Consider the following 15,578-nt stretch of genomic DNA (forward strand, 5'->3'; position numbering starts at 1 on the left):
GGATTCAAACAGTAGGAGCCTATCAATCAATTAGTCAAAAATGGCACTTTTAAAGCTCCATTTGAATTTAAAGGAAAAAAGAGAGCAGAATTTAATTTCATAACTAAGATTATTCCAAACTAGCACCATTACAGAAGGCTCTGGATAACAGTAACATGCGACTGATTAGCGGAAAAAAAAGAAAAAAAGAAAAAAAAAAAAGATAAAGAAAATAAACTGCGGTAGCCATTTGAGTTCAAAAACTAGTGCTTGCACAACCTTAAAGGGAAAACATAGACACACACCAACCGGTTAAGGAAAAAAGATGACTACCTTGGTGGCGATAAAAAGAAATTTCCGAGCTACTGGGTTTCCGCATTAGCAAGAGTTTCACAGGTTTCACATTCACATTGATAGCTTGCCCAAATTTACTCCTGCTATGAGCATCCAAACATATAAAAGTTCAGTGACATCAGAGCACGGAATATATGTCCATAAGATCTTAACGAATGAATTGCCATGATTTATATCGGTAAATATGACGTATATTTTTGAAAATCTGAGTCGGAGCGGCAACAAATGTGGCTAATAGAAGCTTTTTTACTTTGTTAAATTTTGTTGTAAACCAAACTGCAGTGCGTAGTTCAAGGTTTTAAGTGCCCGTCGGCACGGGCCGTATCCACCGTGCCGTACCGTGCCAATAAGACATCGGCACGATACAGACCCCGTGCCGATGGCACAGCTCAAAAACCTCTATTCTTTAAATTAGTAAGTAATTTCCTCAATAAAGTTTAAAAGATGCGATAAAAAGACATAATAAATAGTTAAAATATTTTGTTGCTAAAAAAAATAAATATTTCATACTATTATGTGTCGGCACACAAGAATTTTTTTGACCGGCACGCATCGGCAAGACTCGGCACGCACCGTGCCGTACCGTGCCGGCAAGTTTCCGGCACGACCCAGTGCCACGGCACTTAAATCCTTGGCGTAGTTACCGCTGTGAACTATGGGAATTTAAGACAAACTTGAGGTAACTGAATGAGCATATAAAAAAAATTGATATTCGTGTATCCAATACCGGAGCCAAAGCAGCCGGGCCTTTACTTTAAGCTATTCGTGTTCTATGTGTGGATCTTAGTCCTCTGTTCAACTATGTTTTGGCCAAACCAAATTGACGATTCTCACCTCAATATCCATGTTGGTCGCCTTGGAATGTTCGCCTGCAAAAAGAATAGAATGTGTTAACAATTTAGACACATAAAAGTATTATAAGCTATCGTTACACAAATTATGGAGTGAAAGAAATGAGTTACACTAGGCATTTTGAGGCAATTGATCAAGTGTCGGGAGTTTTATTGTTACTGAACAGTAGTGTTATAACCAAAAAGAAAAAGGAAAGGATAGCACATGTTGCTGCAGCTCCAAGTACAGCCACAGCTACAGTGGGCACATGGAACATGATTTGCCATATACGCTGACACTAATACTTTGAGACAAATACTTTCAGGTGAAGTTGTTGCATGTGTTAGGATGTCAAAAAGATAAAAGATGCAACATGAGAGCTGCTGTAACAGAAGATTGTTCCATATGATATTACCTCCTTCCTCTGGCAGGTCTGAGGTCCACAATGTCAGATTGTCCTTGAGAAGCCGCAAAATCAGTGCGCTGTCCTTGTAAGATTCCTCACTGAGGGAGCTGAGTTCCGTAATAGCCTCATCAAACGCTTGTTTAGCTAGATGACATGCTCTGGAAAAGGAAGGACAAAACACAAATTGTACATAATCCAAAGCAGCAGAGACATGCGTGCTTGCTGTCCATTTCTATCTTAAAATCACCACACGTAACTCAACATGCATGCTTAAACAGTTTCAATTAGTTCACTGAATTATGAAGTTAAGATAAGTAGATATTGTTACTATTTACTGCATAGAATATAAGCAGCGGGCCGCATAAGGCACACAATGCCAAATTTCATGCTAGAACTTAAATGCACCAGGAATAATCAATAAGCAATACATAATAATACAAATAAAACAACCAAAGCAGACCTCTCAGGCGAGTTCAGTATCTCATAGTAGAAGACTGAGAAATTAAGAGCGAGGCCAAGTCTGATTGGGTTGGTTGGTGGAAGATCAGTCATTGCCGTACTTGTAGCTGCCTGAAGGATCATCATCAGCTTGCGATGTAACAAAAATTTATGCATCATAAGCTTTAACTCTACAAGATTGATAAACTACAACTTTCTAACAGGATTAAGTCGAACCTGATAAGCTTTAACCGACTGATCTGCGAACTCTTTCCTGTCATTCCCGGTCTTAAACTCGGCCAAGTATCTATAGTAATCCCCTTTCCTAGTATGGGACAGAGAGAAGTAACTTTTCATTTTCGAAAATTCACTCAAGTTCTGTTAACAGAACTAAAAAAGTTTTCACCAAAAAGGTGCAGAATATTCAATCAGGCATGAAAACACTACATTTGTTAGAGTTAAAAATACTGATAAGTTCCAAGTAAGAGGTACTGGAAATTCAAACATGAAACTGGGTTGGGTTGTAAAATTATTGTTCTTTGAGGTTCGGACATCCAGTTCAAAATGTTGCTGTAAAAGAAAGGAAAAACAACGCGCATAACTCGCGAACTAAACGTACATCTTATAAAAGAAGACAATGGATTCACCAGTAGTGGAAGATGGGAGGAGGTGGATGGCGATGATGGACAATATGTCGTTGGATATCTTCGCGAGCTCATCTTCAACTCTCGTCAAGTACTCTTTTATCATCTTGACGTTTTGTTCACTCCCTTCTTCCGCTTCCTTCTGCACGAGCGAAGAAAGGATCCTCCACGACGCTCTCCTCACGCCAATCACATTCTTATAGCCAACCGAGAGTAAGTTTCGCTCTTCAGAAGTCAGCTCGACATCCATTCGAGCAATCCTCTTCATGTAATCCACCATTTCTATGAAAAAACAGAAAGAAAAGCATATGTCTAATAAAAGATGAGGAAAAGAAACAACTGCCAACAATTCAGATAAGATAAAGCCCTATCAAATCATGGTTAGCGAAACCAATATTGAACAGGGTCAGATCAGTATATTGGCTGCTGAAACAGATAAAATTTTGTGAAGCAAATCCGTATTTCTGCATAACACAAAATGGCGAAACATGACATATTTCTACACACTCACTACCATTCCCTTCCTCTCATCTGAAACATTACTACTTCATAGTACCACTTTGATAACCCATCAACTATTACGCCATTTTGAAGTAGACCCCCCCTGAACTTTTAAAAAATAAAAAAAAAATATTTACTGGCGCCTCTTCAACTTCTGATTTTTCTGATTTGAGTTCAATTAAGGTAGAGATTTACAAAAAATTGCTACGTAATAGTAGTAATTTTAGGGGTTATGTTAATATAGATTGTGGAAACTAACAAACAAAGAGGAGACATGTGGAAACTCCAAACAACTAGCACGACTGTTTCAGCAAACTTTACCCTGTCATCAGCAGAGATAACCTAAGCAGAAACCCCCCCAAAATAAAAATTTAAATAAATAAAAAAATCGAAAATCCAACAAAACGCAACCAAAATAACGAAACATATTCAAATCATGGCGCCAGTATGTTACAATAACATCATGGCACGAACCATTCGCAATATTACACACACAGAAAAAAGAAGAAAAAAATTGAAAACAGAACAGAGACCCAAAGATCTCAAATTTATTACTCCAAACCAAACGCACATGAACCAAAGAAATCATTTATCATAGGGAAAAAACATTGGCTACCAAAAATCCAATCTTTTTTACTCCCTTTTTTGGATAAAAACTAAGAACCAAATTTTCTCTACAGAAGAAGGAAAAAAAACAAAAAAAAAAAAAAAAAACTGAGAACCAAATGCAGAAACACAAATAGCAGAGAGGAAGAGCTTTTACCATCATATCTCTCCGCTTGCTCCGCCAACTTCGCCATGAACGCAAGCTTCTCTCTCTCCTCCATCTCTCCCAAGCGCCCACCCCCCCTCTCTCCCTCTCTCTCTCTCTCTCTCTCTCTCTCTCTAAGCAGACACGTTCCCGGTATGGAAAATTTCCTCTCTCTTCAGAGTCTTATTCCACTGTTCCATTTATGGGCTGGTGTGTGTGTGTGTGTGTGTGTTTTTTTTTTGAGCAATGCCCTGTGTTGTGACGTAAGATTTTGGAAGCATTTTTTTATTTTAGTATTTTATAATTTAAATTATATTATTTTTATATTCTGTAATTTTTTTAAATTTTTTTTATTAATTTTTTTTATTAAATCGGCAATAGAGTTATAACTAAAGAATACTTAAATAAATATTCGATAAATTATAGGTGACATATCTGAAGCTTTTTGTATATAATTTAACAAAAAAATTAACGGAGGGACCGACGAAAAAAAAAATAAAATAAAACCATAAAATACTAAATTTATACACTTTAAACAATATATTACTAAACTAAGAAAATGCGAAACTATAGCGGTGATGTATAATTTATCTTAAAATATGCACTCTATATAATATATAATTATATATAATTATTCATTTATTATTTTTATTCAAATAGAATTATTATTATGTTACCGACTATTTCTAGCGCAAATGACAAAAAACTTATAATTGGTATATGAGATTTCAAATTTGAATTATAATTGATTCATATTTCTAACTTCGTTTACTTCAAAATAAAGTAAACGAAGAGTATAGTATGCTACTTATTTTTAAAACAATAAAAAAATATATATAGATGTCAAAAATGTAAGAGATACGATTTTTTTTTTAGCGCAGTTCCCAATGGATTATGTGCCTACTGGCTATTCGTTCTCACTTCTGAGGCGCAGATTTTTGACAGACCCATTGCCCACAAACTCTTGAGCACTAGATATTTCATAATTAATCTTAGATGTAACAGAGATGGTAATCCATTCTTAGTGATTGAGATGTGCTGATAATAGCTTCATCAGTATAAAATTTTTTACACTACAAAAGTAATCATGTTTTTTAGAGTATTTGTTTGTTATTTTTAGATATTTAAAATGCGCATGATAATAAAAAAAAAAAAAGATTGGAAGAGATAATTTTTTTTTATTTCTGGATTCACTATTGTCGAACAAAGAGATCAAAAAATAAATTATTTCTATCCAGTTTAGTTATGTTTAACAAAACATATAAAATACAATACTTTATCTTTTCTTAATTTTTTGTTAGTGTTTTTTTAAAAAATACAAATTAAGTAACACTAGGCTTTTGATGAGGGCCATTAATTATTAATTAAATTAAAGGAGGGAGATTTGAGATATATATACCCTGTGAATATCTTACCTAGTTTATTTAGGAGGAGGACAAGTGGACAGTACGCGGCCCGCACATCCAGGTCACGTGGGTCCCACCGGGTGCGTGGGGACACGTGGATCGAAGCGTGCGGGTTCCGCGTGGGTTCTGAGATTCGCGGGGCTCGATGAGCGGAATATCCCTTGCGAAGGACAGCAACGGCCGAGATTCCAGAGATCGGGAAAATCGAACGGCTGATCGTAGCCCGTCAGCAGCCGTTCATCTGGCCGAGATCATTTTATCCAATCGAAAATTATATATATCCAGTTACTTGGATAGAAATCTATTACTATATATAAAAGTAGAACCCTTAATGAATTCTATGTGAGAAGCTGACACGTGGCTTTCTATATGCTTGCCACGTGTCAAACTCAAATATGGATATTTGGTTACGAATTATTTAAAATTATTGGTTTAATTAATTATTTAAAATTAGGCAGATAATTAATTATTTAAAATTATTGGTTGCGAAATAAGCAATAATCGGTTGCGAAATAAGCAATAATCTATTGCGAATTATTTGAAATAGTTAGTTGCGAAAAAAAGGGTCACTCCTGTAATTTTCTTAATTCTTAAATATTGATGCTTTAAAATAGAACATATATTTTTTTATTTTATTATTTAAATATAATGTATTAATTTTTTTATTGGATGTCTTATTTTTTTCAGGATATGACACTTGGATATGATTCAATACGTGACATCACTTCTCTTGGAGACAAATGGAAGATCAAAGTTAGAGTGATTTGTCTGTATACTATGCCTGAATTTCATCGCCCAGAGATGGTGAATAGTTAGTTTAGAGTTAGTTCTTTATGATCAAAATGTAAGATACGATTTCATTTTCAAATTTGAAATACATTTGCTTTATTTTTTTTTTATAGAGTTAGTTCTTTCTGATCAAAATGTAAGATACGATTTCATTTTCAAATTTAACATACATTTGCTTTTTCTTCGCTCTTAAATATTGATGCTTTAAAATAGAATATATTATTTCCCTACTATCACTTCTGTAATTTTCATTTCGTAATTTTTTTTTCCTACTGTCACTCCTGTAACTTTCCATCTTCATGCAATAAAATTTTTCTTCTTTATATTTTCTTGAAAACCAACATCTATATATTTTTAAATCTTAAAAGTGACAGTAGGAACATAATATATGTGTGCTTACTCTAATTTGTGTCAAATATGAAAGTTTAGTTGATCTCATTATATGCTTAAATATTAATGTCGTTTGTAATTTTTCATATCAATTTTAGTTATCAATTTTATTTCGCACATCAATATGTAAATGTAAATTATTTTGCACACCAATTCATAGATAATAGAGCAGGATTTAATTTTGCATTTTAGTTGAATATTTACTTTGGTCCAAATTTTTTTTTCTCTAGCTTGTGTATTTTAATATGTACTATAATTAAGATTGATAGTATATTTTTTTATTTGTTAAAAAAAATAAAATTAATTAGAAAATTTTTTTGTTATCATCACATAATAATTTTTATTATTCTATATTATTATATTAGCCGTGCATCGCACGGGTGAAAATCTAGTTAATACAAATCATATACCTTCTCATTTTAGAATTTTAAAAAAAATAATAAACTTTTTTAGTAAAAAAAAAAAATATTTAACACGGCAAGAAAATATAAGATTTGTACTTTTTGTTTGTATTTGAAATTTATTTCATTAGTCGTTAAACTACAAGCAGACATGATCTATGATTATTAATATTTACATCGATATTCAACGTATAGTAGTTTAATACAGACTGATTATTAAACTTTTAAGTTCTGTACAACGATCGAGCCGAATCGAAGTTGGTTTGATCCGCTTGATTTTACTTCTAGCTACCGTTCGCGCCCGATGCTGGTTCAGTCGGGATCTAATTCACAAAATATGCTGTTTAAATATATTTTTTAAAAATATTCCTCTATACTAATTTAAAATAGTCCTTAGCGCTTTTGATGTATCCCTCTACTGTACGAATACACAGAGTTATTTTCTCAAGGACATTAGAAAATAAAAAAGTAATACCCCCCACATGGCATGTGGACATGTTCCATATGCTGGGTCCAAAAATTAACAAGTCGTTTATTTTTTCCAAATGCGAACCAACGTGTGACGAATCGGTTGGATCACATTAAACTTTGCTATATAAAAATGGTAGAAATTTTAATAAACTAAAAAGTATCAGCGGATTTGAGGAAATAGTATATTCTTATGTGAGAAAATAATCGTATAATATCGGTACGTGGCACATGGATATTAGGCCACATTTATCTAGTAATCTAAGAAATCAAAAGCAGGGCCAATAAATTAATATGTGGTGCGGGGTGAACTCGCTATTTAATGTTTCAGCTTGGATTTGGATTCGATTAAAATGTGCCACTTTCGGTGCCTGGCAAGTTTTAGTGCTATTTTTCTAAGATTTTAGTGTTTCACTTTGTACCATAAATGATAATACACTGAACTAATAAAAACTAATTAAGGTACAAATGTAAGGTAAGAACTTGTTTGATCTGGCTTTAATCTAGTGGACGCGGGTACTAAAATTTTAGAGCACAATACATTTTATCGGTGCATGCCACATAATAGCCCCACAAAGCCATATTGCACTAAGCTGGGTGTTGAATATATTAAAATAAAGAAGCAATTGCTTATATACTTCTGAAAAGTTTTCGACTTTTTGATTTATCTTTCTTAGAAAGATAATATTAAAAATACTCTTTTTACGTTCCAACCTATTTCTAATATACAATCTGTTAATGAACTCTATTATCTCTGTAAAATTATTATTTTACCCTTTCAAATATACTTTCTACTATCACCGACTTTTCTTATTTGCCCTCAAGTTAGGGGCACAAAAAATATTTTATTTTTCGGTCTTTTCAAATATGCCCTTCTACTATCACTAATATTTTTTTATCTGTCCTTAAGTTAAGGGTAAAAGTGGTATTTTATTTTATTTTTTAACTATGGTAGATATTTAACTCACGTTTAACTCAAGTTAACTTAACGGATGATAACTGCAGGGATATTTTGAAATAACGGAGGAACATATGAGGAGTATATTAGAAAGAGAAAAAAAAAAAAAAGGCATGAATGAAATATTTTCGAAGTTTTGAGAGGTATAGAGGCAATTATCCTTAAAATAAAACACCGTTTTACGCAAACTATTGTTTTACATGGCACTAGAGGATAACAATGCCATTTAATAAAGTTTTTAGTCCAATCATTAGCTTAAGCTTTTAGAGTTTAGCCATAAACCATTTCAACGCCCAAAAAAGGCCTTCGCTCGTTTGTCCCTATAAGTCCCGTGAAAGCCTATCTTGGCCCATTTAGTTTTGGGCCATGAATAACTTTTCCGAGAAAAGAGAAAAATACTTGCTGCGGAGAAGTGAACAAAGAAGTGATACCAGAAGAAGAGAAAAATACTACAGTTACGATACGATTAATAGTAAGTAAATAGTAGTTGCTATTTATTTTTTTCACCTTTTGAATCTAGAATAATATCACTATCAAGAAATAAATCCGATACATCCAAAAGGACAAAAAGTAGATAGCAAATACTTTCTCTACGTACTTAATTTTTTTTCCACAAAAAGAAATTCTAAATAAAGGAATCATTTGGTACAATTTCGCTCCTTTTGTTTGTATAATCATCTTACATTTTATGCAGTGGAGTGCGCGGATACTTTAACAGGCATTAGCAAATCCATACTTGGACAGATAAAATAGTGATGGCGGAGCTTGCTCATCAACTACTACAAATACAGTTTTGCTCAGAAAATAAAATTTTTGAATAATATTGTTGGGATTGTAATATTGGTTGGGTTGGTACTCTTGTAGAACAACGAAGCACAAAATGAATTTTACATGCAGATCGGTTCAGTCAAACGTACGTCACCAAATCCCAACCGCGGCGGAATATGAGTTAGGTTAGGTTGATTCAATGCATCCAAAATTGGTTAGGTTGACTCGATTCCTACCTCTAGACAATTTGAACACGCCCACCTAAAATTCCTTAAAGATCCAAAATAATTCCAGGTGCGTGTGAGAGAGATAGAGAATGAGATTGATAACGAGGGAGAGAAAGAGAGATGTGCGTACGTAAAGAGATTTGGAATGGATGGCCAGTGTTGCATGGCTCAATTTTTTCCACTCCACATGCAGTGCTGGTCAAATTGGCTACAAACAAGCCACAAAGTTTCGGCTTTGACAAACTTATCCAGTTTTAGAGTCTTTTAGGAAGCTTAAAACGCCCTTTGAAGTTGTGAAAAGGCAACATATTTATCCAAATGACTAAAATCGTCAAACGTTAGTGAAGATGCAAGTTCAATGAATTTGATGGTCTTTTAAGTGATTAGGAAGAAATTTTTTTTTTCAGGTAAAACCTTTATTTTAAGTTTTTCGCCTGCTTGGTTTTTAAAAAAAAAAAAAAAAAAAAAAAAAAAACTAGTTTGTTTTAAAAGAAAATTTTCGAGCTTCATAAAAAATTAGTGTTTTGGTTTTTAAATTTTTTTAGAAAAACAAAATACTAGTTTTTTTTAATAAAATCTAAAGCTAACATTTTTGGAACCAAATGATCGGAATACTGAAAATGGAGTTTTACATAGGATTTTTTTGCTTGAAATATTTTTTTTTTCATATTTTTCGAGGAACCAAAGAGTTCGGTAGATTTTTTTCAAGTTCAAAACTTCCTAGATTCTATTTTTGTGATGGTTAAGTGTGTAAATTAATTTCCTTCTAAAGTATAAAAAGTATATATTTGCGCGATAGTCATGTTAAACAAACAGCGAGGCATTATTTTGTAGTAACAAATTGGTATATATTGAAACAAATTTGATATCAAAGCTAGTCACTGGTACCGTGGTGGTACGTAATAGTTTAAGTGGAATTTTTAAAAAATAGTTCAAACAAATTCTAGATCTTAATCCCTCGGCAAAACTTTTTGTTCAAAGTTAAGGCCAACTTGAGAAAGTTAACAAACTTTTTTTTTTCTTTTTTTTTTTTTGAGAAAGTTAACAAACTATTATATATCGGGTTCAAACACAAGCAAGTTTTATAGTTTGTAAGAATATCGCTTTTAGCTCTTTATTAAGCCCACCGGCTTGAGCGAGCGCAGCAACTTGATGTACATATATATCAATGCCGTTTGGTTCGATATAATTATAAATAGTTTAGTTAAAAATATAGATAGTTAAAAATGCCGCATTATAATTATATAGAGTAGGTCGTACGTGTATGCTATTAGAAGCACGGAGGCCTCCGCGCTCCTAAGCCGTTTTCGATGATGAAACTTGCGAATTGACGATTGCTTCCGTTAGATTTGATCTAACGTATTTGAAGTATTTAAAAAATAAATTTTGTGATTTTTCGATATCATTTATTTAGTGATCGAAAAAGTTCAAAATCAATAATTTTTAATGATTGCTATATATCGTTTGCAAGTTTAATGGTGTAGAAGTATTCAAATGAAATAAAAATTTGATAGAAAATTCTTTATACTATTTACTGCATGCAAGATCAATATCTCTGATTAAAAATTTTAGTGCTATATCACCACTTTTTATGAGATTTTTATTTTCTGCCGTTGATTTTGAACCCTTTCGATCACTAGGTAAATAATATCGAAAAATTGCAAAATTTATTTTCTAGGTACTTCAATGCACTAGATCAAGTCTAACGGAGCTGATCGTCAATTCGTAAGCTCCATCATCGAAAACGGCTTAGGAGCATGGAGGCCTCCGTGCTCCTAATAGCATACAAGACCTACTCTAATTATATATATCCTGTTTGATTGGATACAGTAGAAAGTGCTGCCGGTATGTATAAATATTTTATTTGATTGCGTGCGATTGGGAAGTTTATTTATTAAATTTTATTATTTAATATATGAGCTGGTATAATTACCCCTTATAAGAAAAGAAAAACAAATCATTTGAAAAAAATATTAGAAATGTAACCTTACTTCTGTTTAAAATTACTTTATTCAAATACTGTAGTTACAACTTACAACTACGTACAGTCAATTTGGAGGTAATTTCCAATTACTGTAATTGAATCTTCTCATGTAGCTGCAACTGCAATAATTGAATTCAAATGCATCAAAATAAACGTTGAATTTGGACCTGTATGCAGTTACGACTATAATACAGTTATAATTACGTATAACCAAACAATTCCTTAGGGTGGCCAAGCTGACCCTTTTGATATTTACTGAAAAAATACCTTGTATTCAACTACTTTGTCACAACTTAGGTCGTTTTATTTTGTAAATTATAGAAAATCTAAGCTTATGCAGTTGGAAATAGTGTTGGAATGTGATTGATCGTGAGATGTACGTGCGCTTAAATTGGATGGTTTTTATGCATGGATGGGAATTTAGCACGTTGTTGGAGAGTTTATGAGTCAAAAATTGGTAGCTATATATATTCAAAGTTGTGAAGCAGTTGCCGGGATTGAATCAAATTTGAATTTTATTTCAAGCTAGGCCATGGCACCCATCAGAGTGAATTGATTTCGCATTTCTTGACCCCACAAGAGTAATTAGATTTGTTTTTTTTTTTCTTTTCTTTTTCGGCGATTCTCTTTGTTCGTTAATAGCTTTTTTGTCATGATTCCGAGCCCAACCATTGCAAATAGACCAGAAGTTGGTTTTGTATTTTCTTATTAATTAATGACCGTGAGTCACAAAATATTTGGTAGGCTAGCTATAGTCCAATTATTATCTGGGCAGAGTCATTTGAAGAAGCACCAACAACTTGTTGTTACTGGTTCCAGTATCATGGATTTCAATAAAAGTTGGCACTTTGGAATCATGTTAGATCATCTACTAAACCATATGTTAGTGATTAAGAATAATACAATGTGTAATAATGCTCGAGTAAGTCATAAATTTTCAAGCTTTTAATCAATTATTGAGTTGACATACCTCTAAATTATTAGCATATAATGTAGAATATTCTGCGCGCCGTCTAAATATTCTGCAAATTAAACAAACATCTAAGTGAAAACTAGTTCGATCTCTAACAAGATATAATTTAACAAATTAAGCATCTTGAGTTCGAACCCTTATAGATTCATCTGTTATTTATCATATTTATAGTTCTCGCATCTTGGATGTGCTAAAATATATCGAGAACTGAATGTGTGCAAGGAATATATAGCACTGTTCTCGAATAGTTTAAACTGGGAGAACAAATGATACGCAGTTGCTTCACAACTTACAGGTTATTAATTTATAAGATGCCATTGCATGACAATTAATCATTTGGTGAAATAGTCAATGGATGGAGAATTTATCTAGACCATGAGAAATGGATGGTCAAGAAGTTGTAGGTTTAGCCTCAGGAAATAGGAAATAGGAAATAGGGACTTGTTTATCCGCAAAGTTTAATCGTGTGTCGAACCCAGCCCACTATTTTAACTTATCCTCCATTAATATAACTTGGTCTCCTCCAATTCTTTAATCTTTTCTTCTTCTTCTTCTTCTTCTTTTTTTTTGAGAGATAGGTAGCACGCTACCCGCCTCGTTTATTTCATTTAGAAATAAACTTAGTTGGAAATGTGAATCAACTAGGATTCGAATTTGGGTCTCGGGTACCAACCACCAAGCCCTTTGCCACTTGTTCTAGGGACGGTCGTTGCCGTTCTGGATTTATGTTGTGACGCATCGCTATATTTTGATGTGTTTCTTTGTTTTATGCCATTCTTTGTTTTCTACCACATGGTGTGTATTTAATGAATGATTTACTGTGATTGCATAGAATTCTAAATAACCACCACAAAAAAAAACATAATTGAGTGACTTGTAAGAAAATATTCATTAAAATTAATAAATATTTGGGTAGAATTTTAAGTCTATACAGCAAACTATTAATAACGTCAACATCAATCGTAACCAATTAAAATTTTACATGCCAAACAATCAATACCAAAATAATAAAGTACTCAGAATTGATTAAAAGAGTGATGGTATAAAGCTCGCAGAGTATTTTAATCTGGGACTCGTGTGTCGTTTACATAGTTGAAAATTTGTGATAAAATCTATAAAATCACTCTATCGAAAATGTATTGAATCACAATTTTAACTTAGCATTCTTTGTGGAGAAACTAGCATACATATTAGCTTCTTAAAATTTTTGTAATAATATTAAGCCTTTTTAATTTCTCAACATACAAAGTTATGTCACGATAAATGAGGTAAACACTATTTTTTTTTTTTTTTGAAAAAAAGGTAAACACTATTTATTAGGTAGGAAAAATAAATGAGTTAGAACACCAAATTGGGCCATTGGGCCATATGTAATTATGTAAATTGCATAATGTAGCGAAACGAGCATGTGCGGTGGTCCCCACCAAAAATTTTATACGCTCCTTCGATTGCGCTTGGGGCACTTGAGAGGACGCCCCTACCGGTCGATTATGCGCCGCAATCGTGCCGTTCCTTTTCGGTTGCTCCATGCGGACGCCGTACAACCAAAGACTAGTTATTAAATAAATATAAATATTTTATCATTTTGCGTACAGTTGCACAAAGCCACAACCTATGGGAAGCCTCAATTTTCTTTTCCCTTTTTTTAAAAAATATTCAATCGAGCCCCTTGTAATGTCCATAATAATAGTAATTTCATTTTTTTTTTTTAATTACACTTTCATCCTTTTGAAATATACTTGTGGTGAATTAATAAAGTATGACACTAAATTCTTTATCATTTAGGTTAGAAATAATCGATTATAATTTGATGATTTGAATAAGCAGATAAAAAATTTTTCTCGGGCCGAGAGAGGACGGGATATTACTGTTTGGTTATTTACAATTTCGAGAAAAATCGGATGTGAATTAGTACACTTTTATGCTAATAACATTATTTTTTAAAAGAATACTTCTATCAGGATTGTAGCATATTCCAAAAGGAGAATAATCTTATTAACCTACCTCATATATTACCTTCCTTAAAAAAAGAATTACAAGAATATAATAATACCTCACTTAAGGCAAAATTTCTTTGTGTAGTTCGTTCTTTTTTGGAATCTAATTAAAAGAAAATAACACCTAAATTATTGGTGTATATGCTGACTTTTTTCCAAATAAAACTTCAACAAGTGCATCTCCTTCCCTACATAAACCTTGGTACATAAATCCCACCTGTACCACTAAATAACCAACCAAATAATTAAGGAATACTATAGAAGTAAAATATGGGGAAAACATTACAAATTTACTTTAGGTAAATTATTAATTAATTCTCAAGTGACATAGCAGCATACCCAATACATTTTCACATTTGACCCAGAGGTTACGGAAAGTCAAATTAGGTCCCCAAGGACATGAGTACTTTTCACATTATTACAAAGCTTTTTCCATAGATGAGGTAGTATTTGCCCCTACAATCGATAATTATCATATTTAAAAGGTCACATAGAACGACCTTTATGATGAGTAACAACCACGAGAACATCCCAAAAGTAAAGACTTTTTTTTTTTTTGCATTTGCTCCTTTCAAAATATTTTTTTTATAAATAGTCTCATCAAATTTATAATTATAAATTTGGTCTAATTTTTGCTACGTAGGCGCCACATCAGGGACATGATGTTAAGTTGAACACTGTGAATGGTTCACCGTATTTTATACGTATATTTTCCTCTTTCTTCCTATTCAATATTTATATTTTTTCGTAATACAATACATATATATTATATTTTTTTCAAACACGGTGAATCATTCACCGTGTCTAAACACGGTGAATGGTTCACCGTATTCAACTTAACAAACTGGTTCCAGCCCCGCTGACGTAGCACTGACGTGACACCTGCGTGGCAGGAGTAGGGTCATTTTTATAAATATAAATTTGATGAAACTATTTTTAAAATAAATTTTTAAGGGGGCCAGATGCAAAAAAATGCCCAAAAAAATTAGGCACATATAAAGCATTGCAAAGATCACGAGCTACTATTTTCAACCATTCACACATGGTTCCAATTTAATTGCCCAGATTATGGTCACAACTCCCAATTAATTTTATAATATATAGCTATTATACTAATTGAGGAGATATATCCCAACTGTAAAAACCAATGCAAATGAAGGGAAAAGTTTTTTAGCGGTAGTTCTCCAATGGCGCCTGGTTGATGTACCTTCGATTTATTTTTATGTGTTAATTTTGTTTCTATTTAAGAATTATAATACTTTTTTGTAGAGTTTGAAAATTTCTTCTCGAGTTTTAGTATTTAAAAACACTTA

The 15,578-nt window shown here is 32.7% G+C and overlaps 1 protein-coding gene across 2 annotated transcripts; it reads right to left on the minus strand.

Moving 5' to 3' along the window:
- On the minus strand, positions 61-4,108 carry LOC109721022 (14-3-3 protein 7-like). Of its 2 annotated transcripts, none has more exons than XM_020248417.1 (7): positions 3,917-4,108; positions 2,628-2,934; positions 2,246-2,333; positions 2,031-2,140; positions 1,580-1,728; positions 1,168-1,202; positions 61-416 (listed from the first exon to the last, which is right to left on the minus strand). In XM_020248417.1, exons 1-7 carry the CDS (start codon positions 3,978-3,980, stop codon positions 408-410), a joined length of 762 nt encoding a protein of 253 aa, XP_020104006.1. In that variant the 5' UTR covers positions 3,981-4,108; the 3' UTR covers positions 61-407. The 2 variants fall into 2 exon arrangements, with proteins under 2 accessions (XP_020104006.1, XP_020104007.1); XM_020248418.1 differs by having other exon boundaries at positions 61-413; positions 3,917-4,106.

This window comes from Ananas comosus, linkage group 15, assembly GCF_001540865.1.
Source record: "Ananas comosus cultivar F153 linkage group 15, ASM154086v1, whole genome shotgun sequence".
Classification (NCBI taxonomy): domain Eukaryota; kingdom Viridiplantae; phylum Streptophyta; class Magnoliopsida; order Poales; family Bromeliaceae; genus Ananas; species Ananas comosus.